At 61.1% G+C, this 18,916-nt stretch overlaps 1 protein-coding gene across 1 annotated transcript; it reads left to right on the forward strand.

The window, feature by feature from the left end:
- Nucleotides 1–1,432: 1,432 nt before the first annotated feature.
- Nucleotides 1,433–18,023, forward strand: Kiaa0513 (KIAA0513 ortholog). Its single transcript, XM_013012970.1, has 11 exons — nt 1,433–1,902; nt 3,123–3,222; nt 4,543–4,616; nt 7,357–7,427; nt 8,039–8,234; nt 8,615–8,655; nt 9,359–9,437; nt 10,578–10,655; nt 14,054–14,134; nt 14,564–14,658; nt 15,437–18,023. Exons 1-11 carry the CDS (start codon nt 1,574–1,576, stop codon nt 15,484–15,486), a joined length of 1,194 nt encoding a protein of 397 aa, XP_012868424.1. The 5' UTR covers nt 1,433–1,573; the 3' UTR covers nt 15,487–18,023.
- The last annotated feature ends 893 nt before the right edge of the window (nt 18,024–18,916 follow it).

Below are 18,916 nucleotides of genomic sequence, written 5' to 3' on the forward strand. Positions count from 1 at the left end.
ATCCTTCCTGCCCAGAAAAGTGGTCGCCCCTGCCTCCTACACTGCCTCCCAGAGGGCCCTTTCCCTTGGCCCTCGCTCTGCCCTTACCAAAGGGGCTGCTCCAGCGCTTCCTAGATGCAGGGGTCCTGGGCATCCTGCGTGCCGCCCTGGCTCACCCCAGACACCCCTCCAGCTCCCTCCTGGGAGGGTCTGGAGTGCTACTGACCTTCTGTGTCCTGCGAGGACTCGTTGAGCAGTGTGGTTGTTATTGATACATTTTGGGTATTGATTTGATTTTGTTTTAAAAGATAGCAACCTCGAGATGGGTCTGGAAAACTTCAGCCATGGTTAGGATAGGGGATTCGGCATTGGCCAGTCCACCAATCACGCAGTGCAGGCTGAGGTCTTTCTGTCCTTAAAGCTGAAACAAGTTCCATCGACAACCTGCGTGCCACGATGCCTGTGCTCTGCGTGTCTGCAGGGGTGCAGACGCGCACCCGAGCCAGCCCTGGCCTCCTGCCCCACGTTCTTTGTGCTCACAGATACCTGTCGGTACGTCACTCTACTGCGTCTGCTCACGGTGCCACCCTCTCCCCCTTTGGACCCGAGCTCTCCTTCTGTCTTCCCTCCTTTCTGCGGCCGGTTATCTTCGTTTCTTCTGAGATGAGAAGGTGGGATGGCACTCAGAGCCGCGGTAGAGACGTGCTGTCTCTCAGCAGAACACAGCTGAGCCAGGCTCCATGCCTGGCGCTGCGTGCCCGTGCCCCACGCCCCTCCCCATAGCCAGCACATCACCCTCGGGCCCTCCATCCCCAGCACATGTGGAGCACTTTACTCCGGAGTCTACATGAAATGCCAGGGAGGGGACTCCGTGTGAACAGGCGTGGTGGGAAGCCGCTTCACAAAATAGGACGTGAGCTGAGGCGTGGGCGGTGAACCAAATTCTGGCATGGGCTTGGGGAAGATGTTGGGAAAGGAGTGGGAACCGGGACGGGAGGGCCACTGTCCCCTGACTGGGTGGCTGCAGGTCCGGACGGGGACGCCAGGCCAGGAGCTGTGGGTGTGGTAAGCACCCGAGAAGCTGGAAGAACCAAAGACAGGGGCGCCCTCAGAGTGAGACGTGGCCGCTTCCCAGCCTCTGAGCCTCGCTGGCCGTCTTCCCTGCCGGCCTGGCTGGCGTTTTCACGAAGCAGGGGAATGGCAGGTGCAGGGCTCTGAATGGGCTGCGCGGCTGGCTGTTGGGAGTGGGCTGGCTCATGTCTCTAATGAGAGTCTTGGGCACGCCTGCCTCCTAGCGGGTCTAACGGTCAACGTACCAAGGGAGCAGCACCCCGATTACTGTCCTCGTGGGCAGTGTGACTCACCGTGTCATTCTCTGCGCGTGGCTGCCCGTGGGGAGGAGAGGCCCCTTGTGGAGACGATGTTTATGTGTCGTGTTGCTCTTGCAGATGCCTTAGGGCCACCGAGCCGCGCCACAGGACCCGGCCTTGGCGGCCTGCACCTCTCAAGGCACCACCGCGGCGCAGGCAGCTGGCATTGACGGGGCAGGAAGCCGCTCCGCGGGCTCCCCGGCCTCCGCAGCAGCCCACCCGCCATGGAAGCCCCCGAGGTCCCTGTGGGCTCACTGATTGACTTTGGGCCAGAGCTGCCCACCTCCCCTTCTCTGCAGGCAGCCCCCCCTGCCGCGCAGGACAGGGACAGCTCCCTGGGAGATGATGCGTCGGAGAGCGAGGCCACGGAGTCCGCAGACAGTGAGAACGACATGGGCGAGTCACCCTCGCACCCATCCTGGGGCCAGGACCGCCGCTCCTCCTCCAACGAGTCCTTCTCCTCCACCCAGAGCGCCGAGTCCGCCCCCGACGCAGAGAGCCTGGCCCTCCGGGAGTTCATGCGCGGCTACGTGGAGAAGGTCTTCTCGGGAGGGTAGGTACTGCCTCCTGCTCCAGGCCCCCCTCCCCCAGCCCATCTCGCTGGCACGGAGAGGCGCGTGGGAGGTTGCAGAGGGCATCTGAGCTGGGCTTCACCCCAGACCAGCGATGCCAGCTCCCCGGGGGGTGCAGCCTGCCCCACGCAGAGGGCAGCTGCGCAGAGAGCCCCAAGGGCCCCTTCCTCTGGACCCCATTCCTCTCACACTCCCCCAGACCTCTGCTCACAAGTGAGGCAGGTGCCAGGGCACCTTTGCCACCATGCCCATTGTGCAGCTCCGGGCCCTGCATGCTACTCCTGCCAGCACTGGACACGGCCGGGTGGACTGTCCACTCTCTGCCCCTCAGTCCTCTCACTTCTTACCTGTGTGCCTTCATGGCCCAGGAGGCAGGTCCTAGAAAAGACAGGGCTGTGCACTTATCTTCAGTCGTCTCTTAGGCAAGCGAGCAGCGGAAAGCAAAGGAAGAAAGCACAGCTCTCTTGGGCCCTCATCAGCTCTCTTCTTTGCCAACACATTATTTAGAAACTTCTCTGTGTCTCCGCAGTCAGCTCCCTGTGGAGCCGTCGTTTTCCCCACTGCCCAGCCATTCTACAGTGCTCGGCTCACCTTGTCCTTGCCAAATCCAAGGACAGACCGCCTGGCTTCTGTGCCAGGGTGGCTTCTCGCTGGCTTGTCTCCTTGAGCATCTGGCTAGAGGTGGCGGTGACTGGCTGGAATTAAATGTACAGGCCACACAAGGTGGCAGCGTTCTAGTCCCCAGTGATTCCTGAGCAGCGGTCTGCTCTCAGTCTCCTGCCCCCTCTCTGGGCGGGGGGTGGAGGGGTTGTGTTTCAAGATAAGGTCTCACTATGTAGCCAAAGCTAACCTCGAACTCTTGATCCTCCCACCTCCCTAGTGCTGGAATTACAGGAGTATACCACAGAACTATATAACCTTCTGCTTCCTTTTTGAGTGTTTGCAAGAGAAGCAAAGCATCTTCAGGTCCAGGGCTCAGACCTCCCTGGGCAGAGCCAGGCAGGGTGCGGGCTCCAGAACCCAAGGTCTGATCTGCCATGGTCAGCTGGTCTGAGTCTCAGGCCTCTGCCAGAAGAACGACACACACGTGCTGTGGATGGCGGGGAGGGCACGCAGGCGGCAGGGCTCCCCCGTTCCGGCCCCTGTGAGTCTTTGTTCCAAAGGACTGAGCCGTGTGCCCTTGTCTTCTGCCCTTCCTCAGGGAGGATTTGGACCAGGAAGAGAAGGCCAGGTTTGGGGAGTACTGCAGCAGTGAGGACGGGAAAGGCCGCGAGTGGTTTGCACGCTATGTCAGCGCCCAGGTGAGCTGCAGGTGGGAAGCAAGCAATGGTAACAGACTCCCAGCTCCTTCCTGTACCCACACTCCACGGAAGAGACAGCATGGGGAAGCTGCTCAGCCGAAAGGCGGCGTAGAGCCGGACAACAGCAAGGCGCTCATGGGGCACCACCAGGTCCATAAAAGCTTCACTATGTGGGCTCTCCATGAATTTCTTCCCTTTTTTTGTGTCAGTCATGGGGCTTGAACTCTGGGCCTGGGCGCTGTCCCTCATCTCTTCAGCTCAAGGTTAGCGCTCTACCACTTGAGCCACAGCGCCACTTCTGGTTTTCTAAGTGGTTTATTGGAGATAAGAGTCTCTTGGAAGCTGGGCGCTGGTGGCTCACGCCTGTAATCCTAGCTACTCAGGAGGCTGAGATCTGAGGATCGTGGTTCAAAGCCAGCCCAGGCAGGAAAGACCGTGAGACTCCTATCTCCAATAAACCACCAGAAAACAGGAAGTGGCGCTGTAGCTCAAGTGGTTGAGCGCTCGCCTTGAGCTGAAGAGCTGAGGGACAGCGCCCAGGCCCAGAGTTCAAGCCCCACGACCGACAAAAAAAAAAAAAGACTCTCTTGGACTTTCCTGCCCAGGCTGGCTTTGAACCACAATCTTCAGATCTAAGCCTCCTGTGTTGCTAGGATTACAGGCATGAACCACCGGCGCCCAGTTCCATGAATTTCTTTTTTTTTTTTGCCAGTCGTGGGGCCTGAACTCTGGGCCTGGGAGCTGGCCGTCAGGTCTTCAGCTCAAGGCTAGCACTCTACACTTGAGCCAGAGCATCACTTCTGGCTTTTTCTGCTTATGTGGTGCTGAGGAATCCAACCCAGGGCCTCATGCATGCAAAGCAAGCACTCTACCACTGAGCCACCTTCCCAGCCCCCAAATTTCTTAAAAATAATCTTTAATATTCTGTTTTTGCAACTGATCAATAATATATTCAAGACAATGAAAGCCATGTAAAGAAGACTGTATTAACAAAGCTCAAAACAATTTTATAGGTATTCAGTAGACATTTTTTCCAAGTGATATAGTCTTCATAGAAGAAAAAGAAAATACAGAAGAAGCTACCAACAAATCCATGAGCCAGAAATAGCCAGCGTTGGTTTGGAGTTTGTCCTCGCAGGCTTTTAGGTGTGGGTGACAGTGTGAAGTCCCTACATGGCTCAGCGATGTGAGGATGAGCCCCTGCGGGTGCAGGTGGGCGTGGGGGGAGGGGCTGTGCCCCACCAGGAATGGAAGTGGCTTGGGCCCGGCCAGCCCAGCAAGCCCTCAGCTCACCCTCACGCACCTGGCTTCTCTCCACAGCGCTGCAAGTCCAAGTGCGTGTCCGAGCCCACCTTCTACCGCCTGGTGCAGTCCTTCGCGGTGGTGCTGTTCGAGTAAGTGACCCCCCCCCCTCCCCAGCCTGGGCCTGACAGCTGCTGTTCCCACCACCTCCCCCCTGGGGAGCCACACCACCCCTCCCCACAGCTGCTCGGCCAGCCGGCCGTGCCCAGCGTCAGCCAGAGGGAGATGTGTGACAGGAAAGCCGTGCAGCTGGTCCTCACCAGTGTTAACGATCAGAGAGCTGCAGCGAGGCCCAGGCGCAGCCCCCCACCCCCACCCCATGTGACGCCCTGGCACCCCCACCTCAGCTCTGAAGTGTGTGCATTTCCCACAGTGAACTGCTCCAACTAGGTTGCCACCCCTCCCGAGCAGACTGAGAGCAGCGGGCAAGTGTGGAGCAGGGGGCTGTGGGGAGTGGGGACAGAAGAGCAGCCCCTTCCTGCCTCACCTGTCACCTGTCAGGGAATGGGCATGTGACCACACAGTCTCCCTCCCAAGATTGCTAGAGCTGCTGCGTTTTCTTTTGGCTTTGGACCATAGAAGCCTGGGACGCTGGAAGGAAGCGGTGTTGCCTGCCTGGAGGCAGACCTGCTGCTGGACAGGGAAGAGGGCTGTGGTGGGGCAGAGCACGCCCTCCCTACACAGGCACCAAGCCCATTCTCTTCCTCCTCTTAGGTCTGAGAAGGGCCCTCCTTTACTCTCCCCCTCCAAACAGAGGCCACTGTCCCCGGAGTCCTCATGTTACCCTCTGGAGCTGTCATTCTCTGGCCTCTCCATTCCTCTTGCTTTTTCTCCTCCCCTTAAACGTGGGCACGCATTGTAGAGAGGGTAGGAATCCTTCCTCCCCTTCCTGCGCTCCCTCAGCGTGTCCCAAGCCCCGGACACAGGGCTGTCAGGGTCTGATGGGCTGGGAGGGAAGGGAGGGGAAGCCCTCAGTGCAGTTGTTTCCTCAGGCCTCCAGGCTGCCTCCTGTGAGCATCCTTGTGCAGACATTTGCAGCTGTAGCATTTTTGTGAGCTCTTATTTTACAAAGTACCACAGGAGTATTTATGGAGTTATATGTTATTAGTGTCTTCAGTTTTTACTTCACCCTCTGATCATCAGTCTTGTGATTGCATTAGAAATTTAGTTCTTTGGCTGGGAATGTGGCTTAGTGTTGAGTGCTTGCCTAGCATGCATGCATCAAATGTAGGGGGGTTAGATCCCTCAATACCATATACACAGAGAAAGCCAGAAGGGAGCACTGTAGCTCAAGTGGTAGAGTGCTAGCCCTGAGCACAGAAGCTCAGGAACAATGCTCAGGCCCTGAGTTCAAGCCCCAGGACTGGCAAAAAGAGGAAGACATTTAGTTCTTTAAATTGACTAGCACTTTTTAAATAACTTTATTTAATGAAAATGGCCCTTAATCCTACTATGTAGCATCTACATTCTAGATGACTCTCATTTAAAACTAATAATTGTCCAAGGTTAAAAACTACACAGAGAAGTGTGAAAGGGAACAGAAAAGAAAGGCAAACAAGCTTCCTTGCAAAAACAGCCCCTTCCCCACCCCTACTCCCACCCGCAGCACTTTCCTGGTGGAACCCACAGCAAGTGGCACAGCGCAGAGCAGGTGGAGCCCTCCACAGAGGACGCTGCATCCACCAGGCGCAGTCCTCACACCTGTCATGCTAGGTGCTCAGGAGCTAGAGAACCGGAGGGTTGTGGTTTGAAGACAGGCTGAGCAAAAACTTAGCAAGGCCTCATCTCAGCAAGTAGGTTGTGTGTGGTAGAACACACCTGTCATCCCAGCTACATGAGACAGAGGTAAGAGGATCATGCTCTAAAGCCAGCCCCAAACAAAAAGTGAGACCCGACCTGGACAGTAAGCTAAAGCAAAAAGGGCTGGGGGGTGTGGTTCAAGAGGTAGCGTGTCTGCCTAGCAAGTACAAGGCCCAGGAGCACATCCTGTCCACACACAGCCATACATCTGCAGTGGCTGTGTGGCATCCTGGCGTACGCATCTGCCAGCATGAATTCCGCTCCGCCTTTCTCACTGTCAGCACTGTGACAGTCTACAGTCATTCCTGTGCCATAGACCCCCTTCCACGCTTTCCCTGTTCTGTTTGCTGAATGGAATTATCTATACATATTTCATAACCATAACACATAAGGTATAACCTTAAGTATAGTGCAATATAGCAACAATAATTCTCGACAGTTTTGGCACACTGTTCAATATGTTTCTTTTATGGACTAGTTTGTCTTGCTTTTCAACGAGTATTGACACAATTCTTGTTCTCCAAATCCAGTCCTGGGCCAGGAGCGTGGGGACAGTGTGGTCCAGGTCTTTCCTGGCTCAGGCCCTCCCTGCCCAAGGCTCACTGGGCCAACAGTGGGGCCTTGTCCGGTCCTTGTCTTTACCACCCCCTGGGGATCTGGGCTCCCAGCCCGTGGTGTGGAGACATCACGTGACTTATAGCTGATGCCTAAGGAGCAGAGGCTGCTGGCGAGGGCCCTGAGCCACTGGCTGGAGCAAGGCTGGGAGTGGCTTCTGGCCTGACCATGTGAACGTGAGCTGGGCTCAGTGTGCTGATCGCCACCCTAAAGTGACAGAGGGCATCTAGGGGACCAAAGCATTCTCCCACTCTGTCAGACCCAGCCTTGGGCTGTGCGCCCAGAAGAGGCCCCTAGCTGGCTCTGGGGGGGTATTTTTGTCCCTGCCGTGGCATTGTCTTGGGAGTGAGGGGTTAATTTCAACGTGTCCCAGTCTGATCTGATTGCGTCCCCACCGGGGCCCTGCTTCCCATCCAGGTGCCATCAGATGGATGACTTCGGCCCCGCCAAGAATCTCATGACCATGTGCTTCACCTACTACCACATCGGTGAGACCCGGCTCGGCCTTGGCCTCCACACACTTCTACCACCGAGGCCGCCGCTGGCCAGCTGGCAGCATGGCGAAAGCTGTGGGCTTCCAAAGAGCAGAGGCCAAGGATAGGGAGGGGACAAGCCAGTAGTGAGGCACTGGAAGTGGATGGGCCACGGGCCGTACTGTGGGCAGCGCCGCAGTCCACAGAGCAAAGGAAAGGCATGCTGGCAGGAAATGAGGCCAGGGTGTCATGGGCGGGGGGAGGCGGGAATACTGGGGGAATCTCAGCTTTATGTTTTCACAAAACATACTTGCCTCCGAGGCCTCCCCCGCCCCCCAGATCCCATGACCGTGCCCTGTCCTGGGAACGCCTCTGGTCCTCTCACGCCGCACACACTGTCCAAAGGCAGACTTCATCTGCGGGCTGCCGCCTGCCGCCCCCCAGCTCCTTCCTGACTCCTCTGCACACAGCCGGTGCCCTTCCCGTGTCCCAGCACCCATTGGGGCATGTCTCTGGCTACCTCTGGGGTGACAGCTTCCCACCACCGAGGCAGGGAAAGCCCGAGACACTCCAGGAGCCTCCTGTGCCAGCCGCTGCCTGGCTCTTCACCTCCTCCCTCCACCCAGGCAAGCCGCACCTGCTCCCCTCCGAGCCCAGGGAGAGAGCTGCTGGCAGCATCGACTCCTACCTGAAGTCGGCCAACAGCTGGCTGGCGGAGAAGAAGGACATTGCCGAGAGGCTGCTGAAGAACACAGAGAACATGAAGGGCTTCTTCGGGGGGCTGGAGACCAAGCTCAAGGGACCTTTGGCCAAGAAGAATGAGTGAGTGGCCCGGGCAGCCTCTGCCTGGTGGGGAGAGGCCCTCCGAGGCTGGGCGGGCTGTAGCCAGCTCAAGGCCTACTGGGATTCTGTGCCCACAGCCTCCCGTGGTGTCCACTCCCCCGCACAGGCAGTCCAGGGCTGGCTCTTGGACCGATGAGCCCACAGTGACTGCCAGTTGACAGTGGGGGACATCACACCTCTGCCCCACCCTGTCCTCTCTGGGGGCACTTAGTGGCCAGGGAACCCAGGAAGACCCCTGCGTGTCCCTGAACACCTCTAATGGGAGCCACACAGCCTGCCTCCGCTGTGCCAAGTATCTTTGATTGGCGGGAACATGAAGTGGGCCACATTTGACATTTCTGTGGCTTTTCTTTCTCCAGAGAAGATGAGAACAAACCCAAGGACAGGCAGCCCAAGGCGGGTGAGTGCTGTCCGCAGGAGCCGGTGGCAGAGCTGCGTGGGGGGGGGGGGACATTCGTGAGTAGGGCGGGGGAGGCAGGACCTTGTAAAGCCAGACTCCCGGTCATAAGAGACTATAACCTGAGGGTTGTAACCACTGGCCTGTGGTTAGCCAGTAATACCAGTTGGAAACAGCTCAGGGCTATGCTTCCCTCTAAACACAGAACGGCGCCTTAGAGAGTTCACAAGTTGGTCTGTGTTTTCTTACTGAATGTCTATGGATGCCTGAGGAAGCTACTCCTCAGTCCCAGGGATGTTGAGAGGTTCAGGGTGGGGCGTCATTTTAGGTCTGTCCCCAGAGGAGCTCTAGCGCCACGTGTGGCGTGCCTTCTCTCACAGGAAACCTGCTGTGGAATTTTTTTCCTTTCTTTTTTTTTCTTTTTTTTTTTGCCAGTCCTGGGGCTTTAATGCTGGGCCCGGGCACCATCCCTGAGCTCCTTTTGCTCAAGGCTAGCACTCTACCACTTGAGCCACAGCACCACTTCTAGCTTTGTCTGTGATTTTTGGAGGTAAGAGTCTCATGGACTTTCCTGCCTGGACTGGCTTTGAACCATGATCCTCAGATCTCAGCCTCCTGAGAAGTTGGAGTTCCAGTGTGAGCCACTGGAGCCCAGCTGCTGTGCAATTTTGACCATGTGTCTTTATAACCTTTCTCCCTCCTACAGAGACCGTGTCCAGCCCCGAGGCTGAGCAGAAGGGGGAGAAGATCTACCTGTACACACACCTGAAGCAGCAGCCCATCTGGTAAGCCGCCACACCCCTTCCCGCTGACCGGGGCAGTGCCTCCTACAGCCCCTCCTCACCGCCTGCGGGTCTGCCGGCAGTACTGGAGAGCAGCCACATCCGTGGTGGGGCAGCCACAGGGGAACACGCATGCTACTCAGTGTGGGCGAGGATGCGGAGATGGTGGCGCTCTCCCCGCTGGTGGGAATGTGCACAGGGCAGGCCCTCGTTAGCACAGTGACCACGTGACCAGCCACTGTGCTCTGGGTCCATGTTCTAGGTCTACGTGGCCACGTGGATGCCTTGCACAGAGGCTTATAGCAGCACTGTGCAGAGAAGCCCCAAAGAGACAGCCTAGATGGCCACCACCAGGAGAAGAGAGGCAGAATGTGGTCTGTCTACACCATTAGTGCTACCTGACCTCAGAAAGGGGGAAACCTGCCGGGCACTGGTGGCTCATGCCTGTAATCCTAGCTACTCAGGAGGCTGAGATCTGAGGATCGAGGTTCAAAGCCAGCCCGGGCAGGAGAGACTATGAGACTCCAATCTCTAATAAACCACCAGAAAACCGGAAGTGGCGCTGTGGCTCGAGTGGTAGAGTGCTCGCCTTGAGCTGAAGAGCTGAGGGACAGCGCCCAGGCCCAGAGTTCAAGCCCCACGACCGACAAAAAAAAAAAAAAGAAAGGGGGAAACCTGGCTGCCTGCAGAGCCACTGCCACACGTGGACTCTGTCATGCTTAGGGAAGGCAGACTCGCTCCCACACGCACAGAATGCCCAGGAGAGGGAAACCCTAGAGGCAGACCTTGCGCTGCCAAGGCTGAGATGGAGGGGCGTGGTGGTGTGTGTAGAGTGATTCCTAATGGACGTGGGGGTGAAAGCATTCTGGAGCTGGATAGTGAGTAGTGATGATTGCACGGCCACGAGTACTCTGAGAACAACATCCATTTTATCTGTGAGCTGCGGATCAACCCCGTGTGGGTGCTGGGCCAGGACCCAGGAAAACACGGAAGACGCTCTATTCACGGTGACGCACGCTGTCTTCTCCTCAGCTCTGCCTCTCCTCGGCTGCTTAGACAAAGTGCTGATGCGGGAGGCTCCACGTCTCAGTGAGGAGCAGCTCAGACCAGTGTCCTCCAGCTTTTCCGTGTCTCCTCCTACAGGCACACGCTGAGGTTCTGGAACGCGGCCTTCTTTGACGCTGTCCATTGTGAGAGGAGGAAGCGATCTCCCACTACCAGGTAGGAGCCAGGTGTGGTCCATTTCCCTGGGGAAGAGGACCAGGGTATGGCTTTGTTTCCCGGTGACTGGCAAGAGCCACAGAGAAGGGCTGAGCTGCCCTGGCCCTGCGTCCTCCACTCCACCACCCTGCAGCCCACCCACTCCTGAGGGGCCCATGTGGTGGCGCCCAGCTTGCACGAGCGCTTCTGTCCTGGGCTCTGGCATGACCTGGCCTGGCCCTCCCGAAAACACAGGCCCCGCAGAATGAGGCCAGCCTCCCCCCGGCCCCCAGCTTCTCACCGTGCAGACACTGAACCCTGGGGATGCTCTTGAAAGCGCAGACCCCACTGAATAAGCCCACCTCCCCTGCCTCCGCTGCTCGCTGTGCGAACGCTGAGCCCTGGAAGCACAGCTGTCCTGGCGCAGCCAGCTGCTGCGGGCGCAGGCCACGCACCGCCCTGAGGGCGGGCTGCACCTCGGGACTCCAGGACTTGTTGAGAAAGCACAGCAGCAGGGAGGGACCTGGTCCTGGCCCTGCCCCGGGGCAGCCAGAGACAGCAACTCTGAGGAAGCGGTGCCAGCCCTGGGTGCCCTGACTAGCTGGCCAGTCCTGAGACTTTGAAGTAAGCCTCTCTGAGCCCTGGTGGCACCTTGTCTTCTCTGTCACTGGGGTGGCCACGAGCCTCTTTCCATCCATGTCAGGGAGAAGGGGCTGAGTGAAGCTGGCTGGAGGCTCTGTCTGCCAGCCCATGGCTGAAACCCATTCCATGCCAGCGTGGCCAAAGATCCACCGTGGGGCCAGGTGGCTGGCCCAGTACCCCTGAGGCGGCCACTGGGGGAACGCATGGGTGGGTGGGACCGAGATCCGGTCCAGGGACTCTCATAGGGCTCCAGGCTGTGCCAGGGGATGTGGTGAGGGCGCCCGGGGTGTGTAGCCATGGAGTCTCAGTCCCCGCGCTCTGCCCTCTGCTTCTGCCTGCGATGACTCCTCCTCGCTTGCTGGCCCGCCGCGTACCGCGCATGACTTTGACGTATTCCTTTGTTTACTGTTTCTGCTGCCGCTCCAGAGGGGATGCTGGAGAGCAGGAGGAGAAGAGGTGTGTGTGTCATGTGACTCCGTTCCCTTTAACAGCGGGGCTGTGGAAGGCTCTGCAGGGCAGGGAGGGTGTCCCTGGGGAGGCCGGCCAGCCCCAGGGCAGGCTGGCAACAAGGCCAGGGCCTGCACAGGTGGGACCTTCTCGCCAAGGCCAGTGTACCCAAGGCAGCCAGAAAACACTTGTACTGGAGCCACGGGAGCCTGTTCTAGCAAAGGGCAGCAGTCTGGAAGCCCATTCAAGCTCAGGGCCTGTGGCGCCCTCTCCTGGCCACTCGGCCTCTGTGCCCATCTCTAATCCATCGTGGACTCCCATGGGTCCACAACCAGGAAATTCACCCAGCTCAGAGGCAACCGGCAGGAGCTGTGTGGTCTCTGCACGGAGGGCCTGCAGGCCAGCAGGTCTGGGGGTCTGTCCTCTAGCTGCTGGGTGATGGGAAGGCTGTGGGAGCAGAGGGGACCCCTGAGGAGCCAGACTGGGACTGCTTCCTACAAGCGCTGGCGGGGCCTGAAGCCTGGGTGGTGTGTGTTTGGTTGAAGTCCAGCCTTTCCACGGACCCAGAAGGCGCCTCCTTTCACTGGAGATGAGCTTGCAGTGTGTTGTCATGAGAAACCTTTTTCTTTTTTCTTTTAGCGATCATGGGGCTTTGAGCTCAGGGCCCTCCACTTGCTAGGTAGGCACTCCCCCCTTGAAGCATGTTTCAGTCCTTTTTGCTTTGGTTATTTTCCAGATAGGGTCTTACATTTTGGCCTGGGCTAGCCCCAGACCTGGCTCCACCGCCTACCCCTGTAGCGGGGTTGCAGCACCAGCCTTGTTAGGAACTTTGTAGGAGCTGTGGCTGGTAACCGACCTGGCGTCAGCAGACAGGCCTGGAATGCGCAGCCAAGCCCCATGCGGACTCCACACCTCTGGCCTGTCCGAGAGCTAAGAGTGCTCTCAGCCGCCCAGGCCCTCCCAGGAACGGCCACCCACCACAGCAGCAGCAGGCCTTGGTGCATCCAGAACCCATTAGAACCCCTCAGAATGCAGGAGCTTAGCCAGTGTCAGGGCTGGGCCTGGTGGGGGTGGGGATGCTCAGGAAGCCCCGCCAGCCCAGCCTCGGCCACTCATGCTCCCCCCACGCCCCTGAGTCAGGTTAACATCGTGGTTCCCCCCTCCCCCCCCCCCGCCACAGCAAGGGATATTGTGCTCGGCCTGGGGCCGGGCAGGGGTCACGGTGCACAGCAGCACACGGCAGGCCAGGTGCCTGGGGACTGGGGCTGGGGAGGGGGAGGGGCAACGGGCGCGACCCCTGGTGGCACACGAGGTGGGGGGGCGGAGGGGTGCCAGGCTCCAGGGGACCTCTGCCCAGCAGAGCCAGCGGTGTGCCCCGGGCCAGCAGGGTGCAGAGCTGAGCTCCGTCCCCTGGGCTTTCTCTCCCTCCGCTTCTCTACCCCTGACTTCTCTCTGCTCCTTCCCCTGTTCTCCTCTTCCTCTCCTCTATTGGGGCCCACCCCGTCCCATCCAGGGTTGTCCCCATGGGGTGTGGGGTGTGGGCCAGCACAAGCTCCTCCCACCTCTGACGGTCCTTCCCCCCTCCCCTTCCCCCCTGCCCTCCCCCCTGCCTCCCCCCTGCCTCCCTCCGTCCTCCCAGAAGGACTTTGTGCTGGAGCCTTGCTGGGGAAGGGCAGGAGCCAGGCAGCAGGGACGGCGGGCTGGCGGGGGCGGCTCTGGCTGTCACCTTGGTGCCTGTACCTGTCTAGATGCACAGTGTGAACAGGGAGACCCCCCAAACCCCCGCCCAGGCCAGGCAGGGAACGCAAGGTGGAACCCTTCCCGGGCCCTGCGCTGCGCTGGGCTCTGGAGCCAGGCAGAGCTGGGCAGAGCTGGGCAGAGCCGGGCTTGTGGAGGCTGTGCTTCTCGAGGAGGGTCTCCTTGCGCCATGGGGAAGGGTGGTGGAGGCGCTAAGGGCAGGACAGAGCGGGGGTGAGCCGGTCTGGGGGCAGAGGCCTCTGGGAAGGGCCTGTGCGGCCCCGGGCTCCGCCTGCATCTCCTGTAGACATCAGCGCGGAGCAGCGTGCGCTGGCTCCCGGGCACAGGCGGGCCCTTCCCCTGTGGGCCTCTGTGAGGTGGCCCGGGCCCCCGTGGATGGCTGCGTCCCCGTCACGGCTGCAGGCCAGGGGCATGCGATGGTTCAGGGCTCAGAGGAAGGAAAGCACACCCTTGTGTGGGTCTGGCAGGCTCTGGTGGAGGCCGTGGTTGAGGAGCGGCCTCTGTCGGGGGTGGAGCCGGGTGGGCCGAGCCTGGGGCCCATCTGAGGCCGGGCTGCCCCCCTGTGCCCGCAGGGAAAAGTGGTGCCACATGACCCCGGAGGAGCGGGACGACAGCCTGCGGTTCAACGAGAATATCGCCTTCGGGCAGCTGGGGTAAGGCTGGCGGGGGCACCAGCGGGGGGCACCGGCCGGGCCGTGGCGTGGGAAGAGCTGGGGTGAGGCTGGTGGGGGCACCGGTGGGGGGCACCGGCTGGGCTGTGGCGTGGGAAGAGCTGGGGTGAGGCTGGCGGGGGGCACTGGCCGGGCCGTGGCGTGGGAAGAGCTGGGGTGAGGTTGGCGGGGGGCACCGGTGGGGGGCACCGGCCGGGCCGTGGCGTGAGAAGAGCTGGGGTGAGGCTGGCGGGGGCACCGGCCGGGCCGCGGCGTGGGAAGAGCTGGAGTGAGGCTGGCAGGGGCACTGGGGCACCGGCCGGGCCGTGGCGTGGGAAAAACTCGGGCCCACGCCGGCAGCCTTCCCGTCCCAGTTGGTCCTCTCAGCCGGGGCCGGGCAGCAGGGGTGACAGTGCCGGTGTCTGCCCCCAGCACCTTCACCCACAACATGCTGGCCTTCGGGCTGAACAAGAAGCTGTGCAGCGACTTCCTGAAGAAGCAGGCGGTGATCGGCAACCTGGACGAGGGTGAGCCGGGCCGGGCCGGGCCGGGCGGGGGCGCAGGGGGTCTCGGGCCATTAGGTTCCCGCTCTGCGAAGGCCGCATGCCTGCCACTTAGACACGCCGCTGAATCTACGCGGCTGGTTTCCGAGCCTCCCCCGAGTTGGTGGGTGCCAGGCCCCTGCTCCACCTGGACGGGGATGGGTGCGCTGGGTGGGAGAGTGGGATCGCGGGTGGGTGCCCTGCAGAAACGGACTCCAGCCACATCCAGTCCCCAGCCTGTTTGCTTCCCAAACTGCCCTGCCACAGGGGCCAGGGGGGCGGGGAGGGGGTCTGCGTTTCCTCACACTTCATATGCCGTGATCTGCCACAGCTGCTGCTTCTCCTGGGCCCAAAGGCCTTGCATGAGTGTTCTAGAAGACATTTCTATCCTGCCCCCAAGTTCATGGCCTCAGGAGGCACCAGGGTGTGTGTCCCCTGGCCAGTCGGTGCAGCCCCGCCTTGCCAGCGGCGGCCACCTCCTCCCCCTCACGTAGCCCCCAGCATCAGACCATCAGACCACATGCACTTCCAGAAGCTTCCGGGGCTGCACTCCACAGCCACGTGCCAATTCCCCACCCAGGTCCCGCTGTGCTCATACCGCATCCCTGTTCACTCGGGGCACAGCCCTGCCTGGGACGGGACAGGGCGGCCCGGGCTGCTGGGCTCAGGGGTCAGCAGCCCATCCTTAGTGGCTGAGGAGGAGGGAGGGGAGCGGCCACGCCCGCCCGCCCTTCCTCCTCCCTAACCCTGCATTCTCTTCCAGAACAATACAAGCTGCTTAGCGACCACATCGAGCAGATGGCCGCTGAGTAGGAGGCTGCGGGCCTCCACCATAACCCGCATGACAGCAGCGGCACCCGGCACCCGGAGCCGCCTCCACGTAGCGGTTAGAAGACCCCCGCTGCCCACCCCATCTGCCCCCGCCCCTGTACATGGCATCCTCGGGACCTTCTGCCCCCAGCGAGCCAGGCTTGCGAGACGAGACTGAGGGAGGAAGAGGAGGAGGTGGAGGAGGAGGAGGAGGAGGCGGCGGCGGCCCTGCAGGCTGTGGGCCAGGGCCTGGCGGGCACAGGGTTGCGGTGTAGCTGTGTCTAAGGAGGCGGTTCGTGGCTGCTTGTGGCCGTTTGTGGCTCCCGCTTGGCCCCACCTCCCACCGTGATGGGACCCTGGAGCGCAAGGAGCTCAGGGAGGGGACATGCACTCCTCGAGAGAGACAGGGCCGCGGACGGGCCTCCCTGCCCCGGACGGGCCTCCAGGCCCCAGAGGCCGCCGTGGCGGTGTGTGACACCTGCCAGACACTCCGGGCTCGCCTGGCGTCTCCGTCCACCCTCAGACTGTCTGCCCAGCCCAGCCTCCTTCAGAAGTGGAGGAAGTTCCACGCATCACAGGCCGAGGGCTAGGCATCCGTCCGCACAGCTGGGACGGGAAGGCCCCAGCAGCGGCCCACGGCGGCCCTTCCTGCAGCCTCGCGGGCTCTGGCTGCCCCGGGGGCTGAGCCAGGGGCTTGGCTGACCTCTGAGCAGACTGGATCTTGATTGACTGAGCTCTGAGCGCGGTGACCTCCACGGGAGGCACATCCACCCTCCACAGCCCCGGGCTCTGTGGTCTCCCCCCCACCCCCCCTCAGAAGTGGCCTCATCTAGCCTTCGGGACAAAGGCGTGGCCCGCCCTGCTACCTCTTTTCTGCTCCTTCTCTCCGCTGACCTTGAATGCCTCCTTTTGCCCTTCATGGCCCCTCCTCCCTCCCTCCATTCAGTCATGAACTGTCTGTGAGAACCACAAACCCACGTCTGTGCCCGAGGCTTCCCCGAGAGCCTCCCAGAACGTTCTAGAGTGGAGCAAGGCTGGGCCGTGGAATGTGTGTCCTCCAGGAGGCTGGGCTTTGGGCAGTGTCGGGTTGGGGCGCCAGAGCCAGTGGCGCCCAGGCCGGAGGCCGTGGCTCATGGGCAGGACCGGAGTGTGCTGGGCTGCGGCAGCCTGCTTGCTGGTGTGCCGCCTCGGACACTGCGCTCCGGCCCTCCCCTCCCCTCCCCTCCCCTCCCCTCCCCTCCTCTGCAGTCCCCTGCTGTGCTCCAGGCGCCCTGAGTAGGAGAAGGTCCCTGGGCAGCAGCTGCAGGGTCCATGCCGGTGCCCTGACTGAGCTTTGGGGGAGAGGAGCAGCCTGACCTCCCCTGGCTGTGCCCCACACAGACCCTCCAAACCCCAGTGGCTTTCTGTTGTCCCCCCCATCCGCACATGCTCCAGGGAGGGAAGCCGCCCTCCGCGGGTGTGGCCTGCTGCGCTCAGCCCCGGTGCTGCTCCCCAGAACGCGCTCCCAACTCCTCAGCATGCCAGCGAAGCTGCTGGAGCTCCGGAGCTTGCCCCCCAGCTTGGGTGATCATTTTGCTTTGTGTGTCTCCCCCCTCCTCCCCCCCCCCGTGCGTGGAGGAAGGGTGACAGCCTGCCCCCCAGCGGCTCTCCTCCCCACCGCACATCTCCTTCAGGCCCAGCAGGTTGGCTGGGCCCTGGTGGGTGCACACCGGCTGCTGTGGCCACTGGCTGAGCTCAGGAGCAGGGAGCTCCAAAGTGAAGTGCGTTCCCGGCAGACACACTGGAGCCCGGAGCAGCGCGGCCCTGCCCCTACCCCGGATTCACATGTCCCTGTCTGACCTGCAGGGACGTGTGAATCGCAGGGACCAGTACAGTGCCCTCCTCTCGCTCTTCCTGTCCCTCCCCACAATGTCAGAAAGGTGGCCAAGAACAGCGGAACCTGTCCACCCCCCCCCTCAGGTGTATTGCACTTTATCTAGAAAGATCCACCCAGCCAGGCCCCTCCCCGCCTTGCTCTGGAAGCACAGCACTCATGGAAAGAAGGGCGCCAGGCTCTGGCAGTGGGCCGGCCCTGGGAGCTGAGGCCCGAGGGTGGGCACCCATCCCCTCTTGTGTGAGAGAGAGAAGGCGCCCTCCCTTAGGTCCTGCTGTGGGAGGGGCCGGAGCGGGGCTGCATGGTCTTGAAGTGGACGAGCCCAACATTTGGCCCCCAGGGAATTGAGGGGGGACCCGGTGGTCTGAGCCCCCGGCCACGCCCGGAGCCCCCGTGCCGGGGGCCGCACCCCGCCCTGTGCCCCCCCCTCGGACTGTCTTACAGCAAGCCCCTCGGCCACCACACCAGGACTTGGGAGTCACGTGGCGGCGTAATCTCGTGTCCTGTAAGTCACGCTCTAAAATTCCATTTCCAGGTTGAGAAAGTGTCAGGGCAGAAGGTCTCCGAGCAGCTGGCACTAAACCTGTCTCCTGCCAGAAAAAACACCGCATCCAGCGCTCCCTGGGCTCCAGGGCGGGACCTGAAATAAACGATCTTTCAAAAGCCAGTGTGGTCCGCTGCTTTTCACACTGGGAGGATCGCGCCAAGCCGCTCTGCAGACAGGAGGCTCCCCGGGTCCCCCACCTGAGGGGCCCTCCTGCCACAGGAGGGCTCTGGGGAGGCGCGCGGGCCTCATCCACCCCAGCTGACTCCGCAGCTGACGGGGAGCCTGGGGCCTCCTACTCTCTGGTTCCCCCCAAACTGGCCAGTGGCCTAGACGGGCCGGAGCCTGTGGGTTCAAGGGGGACACGGCTACTCCCGACCCCTGTCTCTGATGGAAGGGGTCTGTCTCCAGGGCCCCGGAGGACAGGGATCCCCTCCCCGCCCGAGAGGACCGGACATGTGCCTGACACTCGGTGGCAGGCTGGCTCCCCACTGCCAGGATGAAGAGTGGGGCTCAGCCTGCGCACGCTTCCCTAAGAGAAAACTGCCTACCGGTACCTGGCGCCCGCCACCGCTATCTAACGCCTGCATCCAGTGCCTGATGCCTACTACCTCTACATGATACCCGCCACCGCTACCTAACACCTGCCACTTCTACCTGACGCCCACCACCTCTACCTGACACCCACCACCTCTACCTGACGCCCACCACCTCTACCTGACGCCCACCACCTCTACCTGACGCCCACCACCTCTACCTGACGCTACCATCTGCTTCCTGCAGACAGAAAGAACGCTTTCTAATTTTTTTTTAACAAACAGGAAGGAACTTAAAAATGTGTCATTCAAAAGCCACCAAACTAAATGTAAGAGAAATGGAAACAGCTTCCGAGCAGTGTTTCTCTACAATCTTTATGCCCCTGACCCAAGGTAGGCTAGGTCCCCTCCCTGCGTCCCAGGGCCCTGTGTCCGAGGGGGCCCCATATGGCGTCTCCCCTGGATCCCGTCCCTCCTGAG

The sequence above is a fragment of the Dipodomys ordii genome, unplaced genomic scaffold, assembly GCF_000151885.1.
Source record: "Dipodomys ordii isolate 6190 unplaced genomic scaffold, Dord_2.0 Scaffold18, whole genome shotgun sequence".
Classification (NCBI taxonomy): Eukaryota; Metazoa; Chordata; class Mammalia; order Rodentia; family Heteromyidae; genus Dipodomys; species Dipodomys ordii.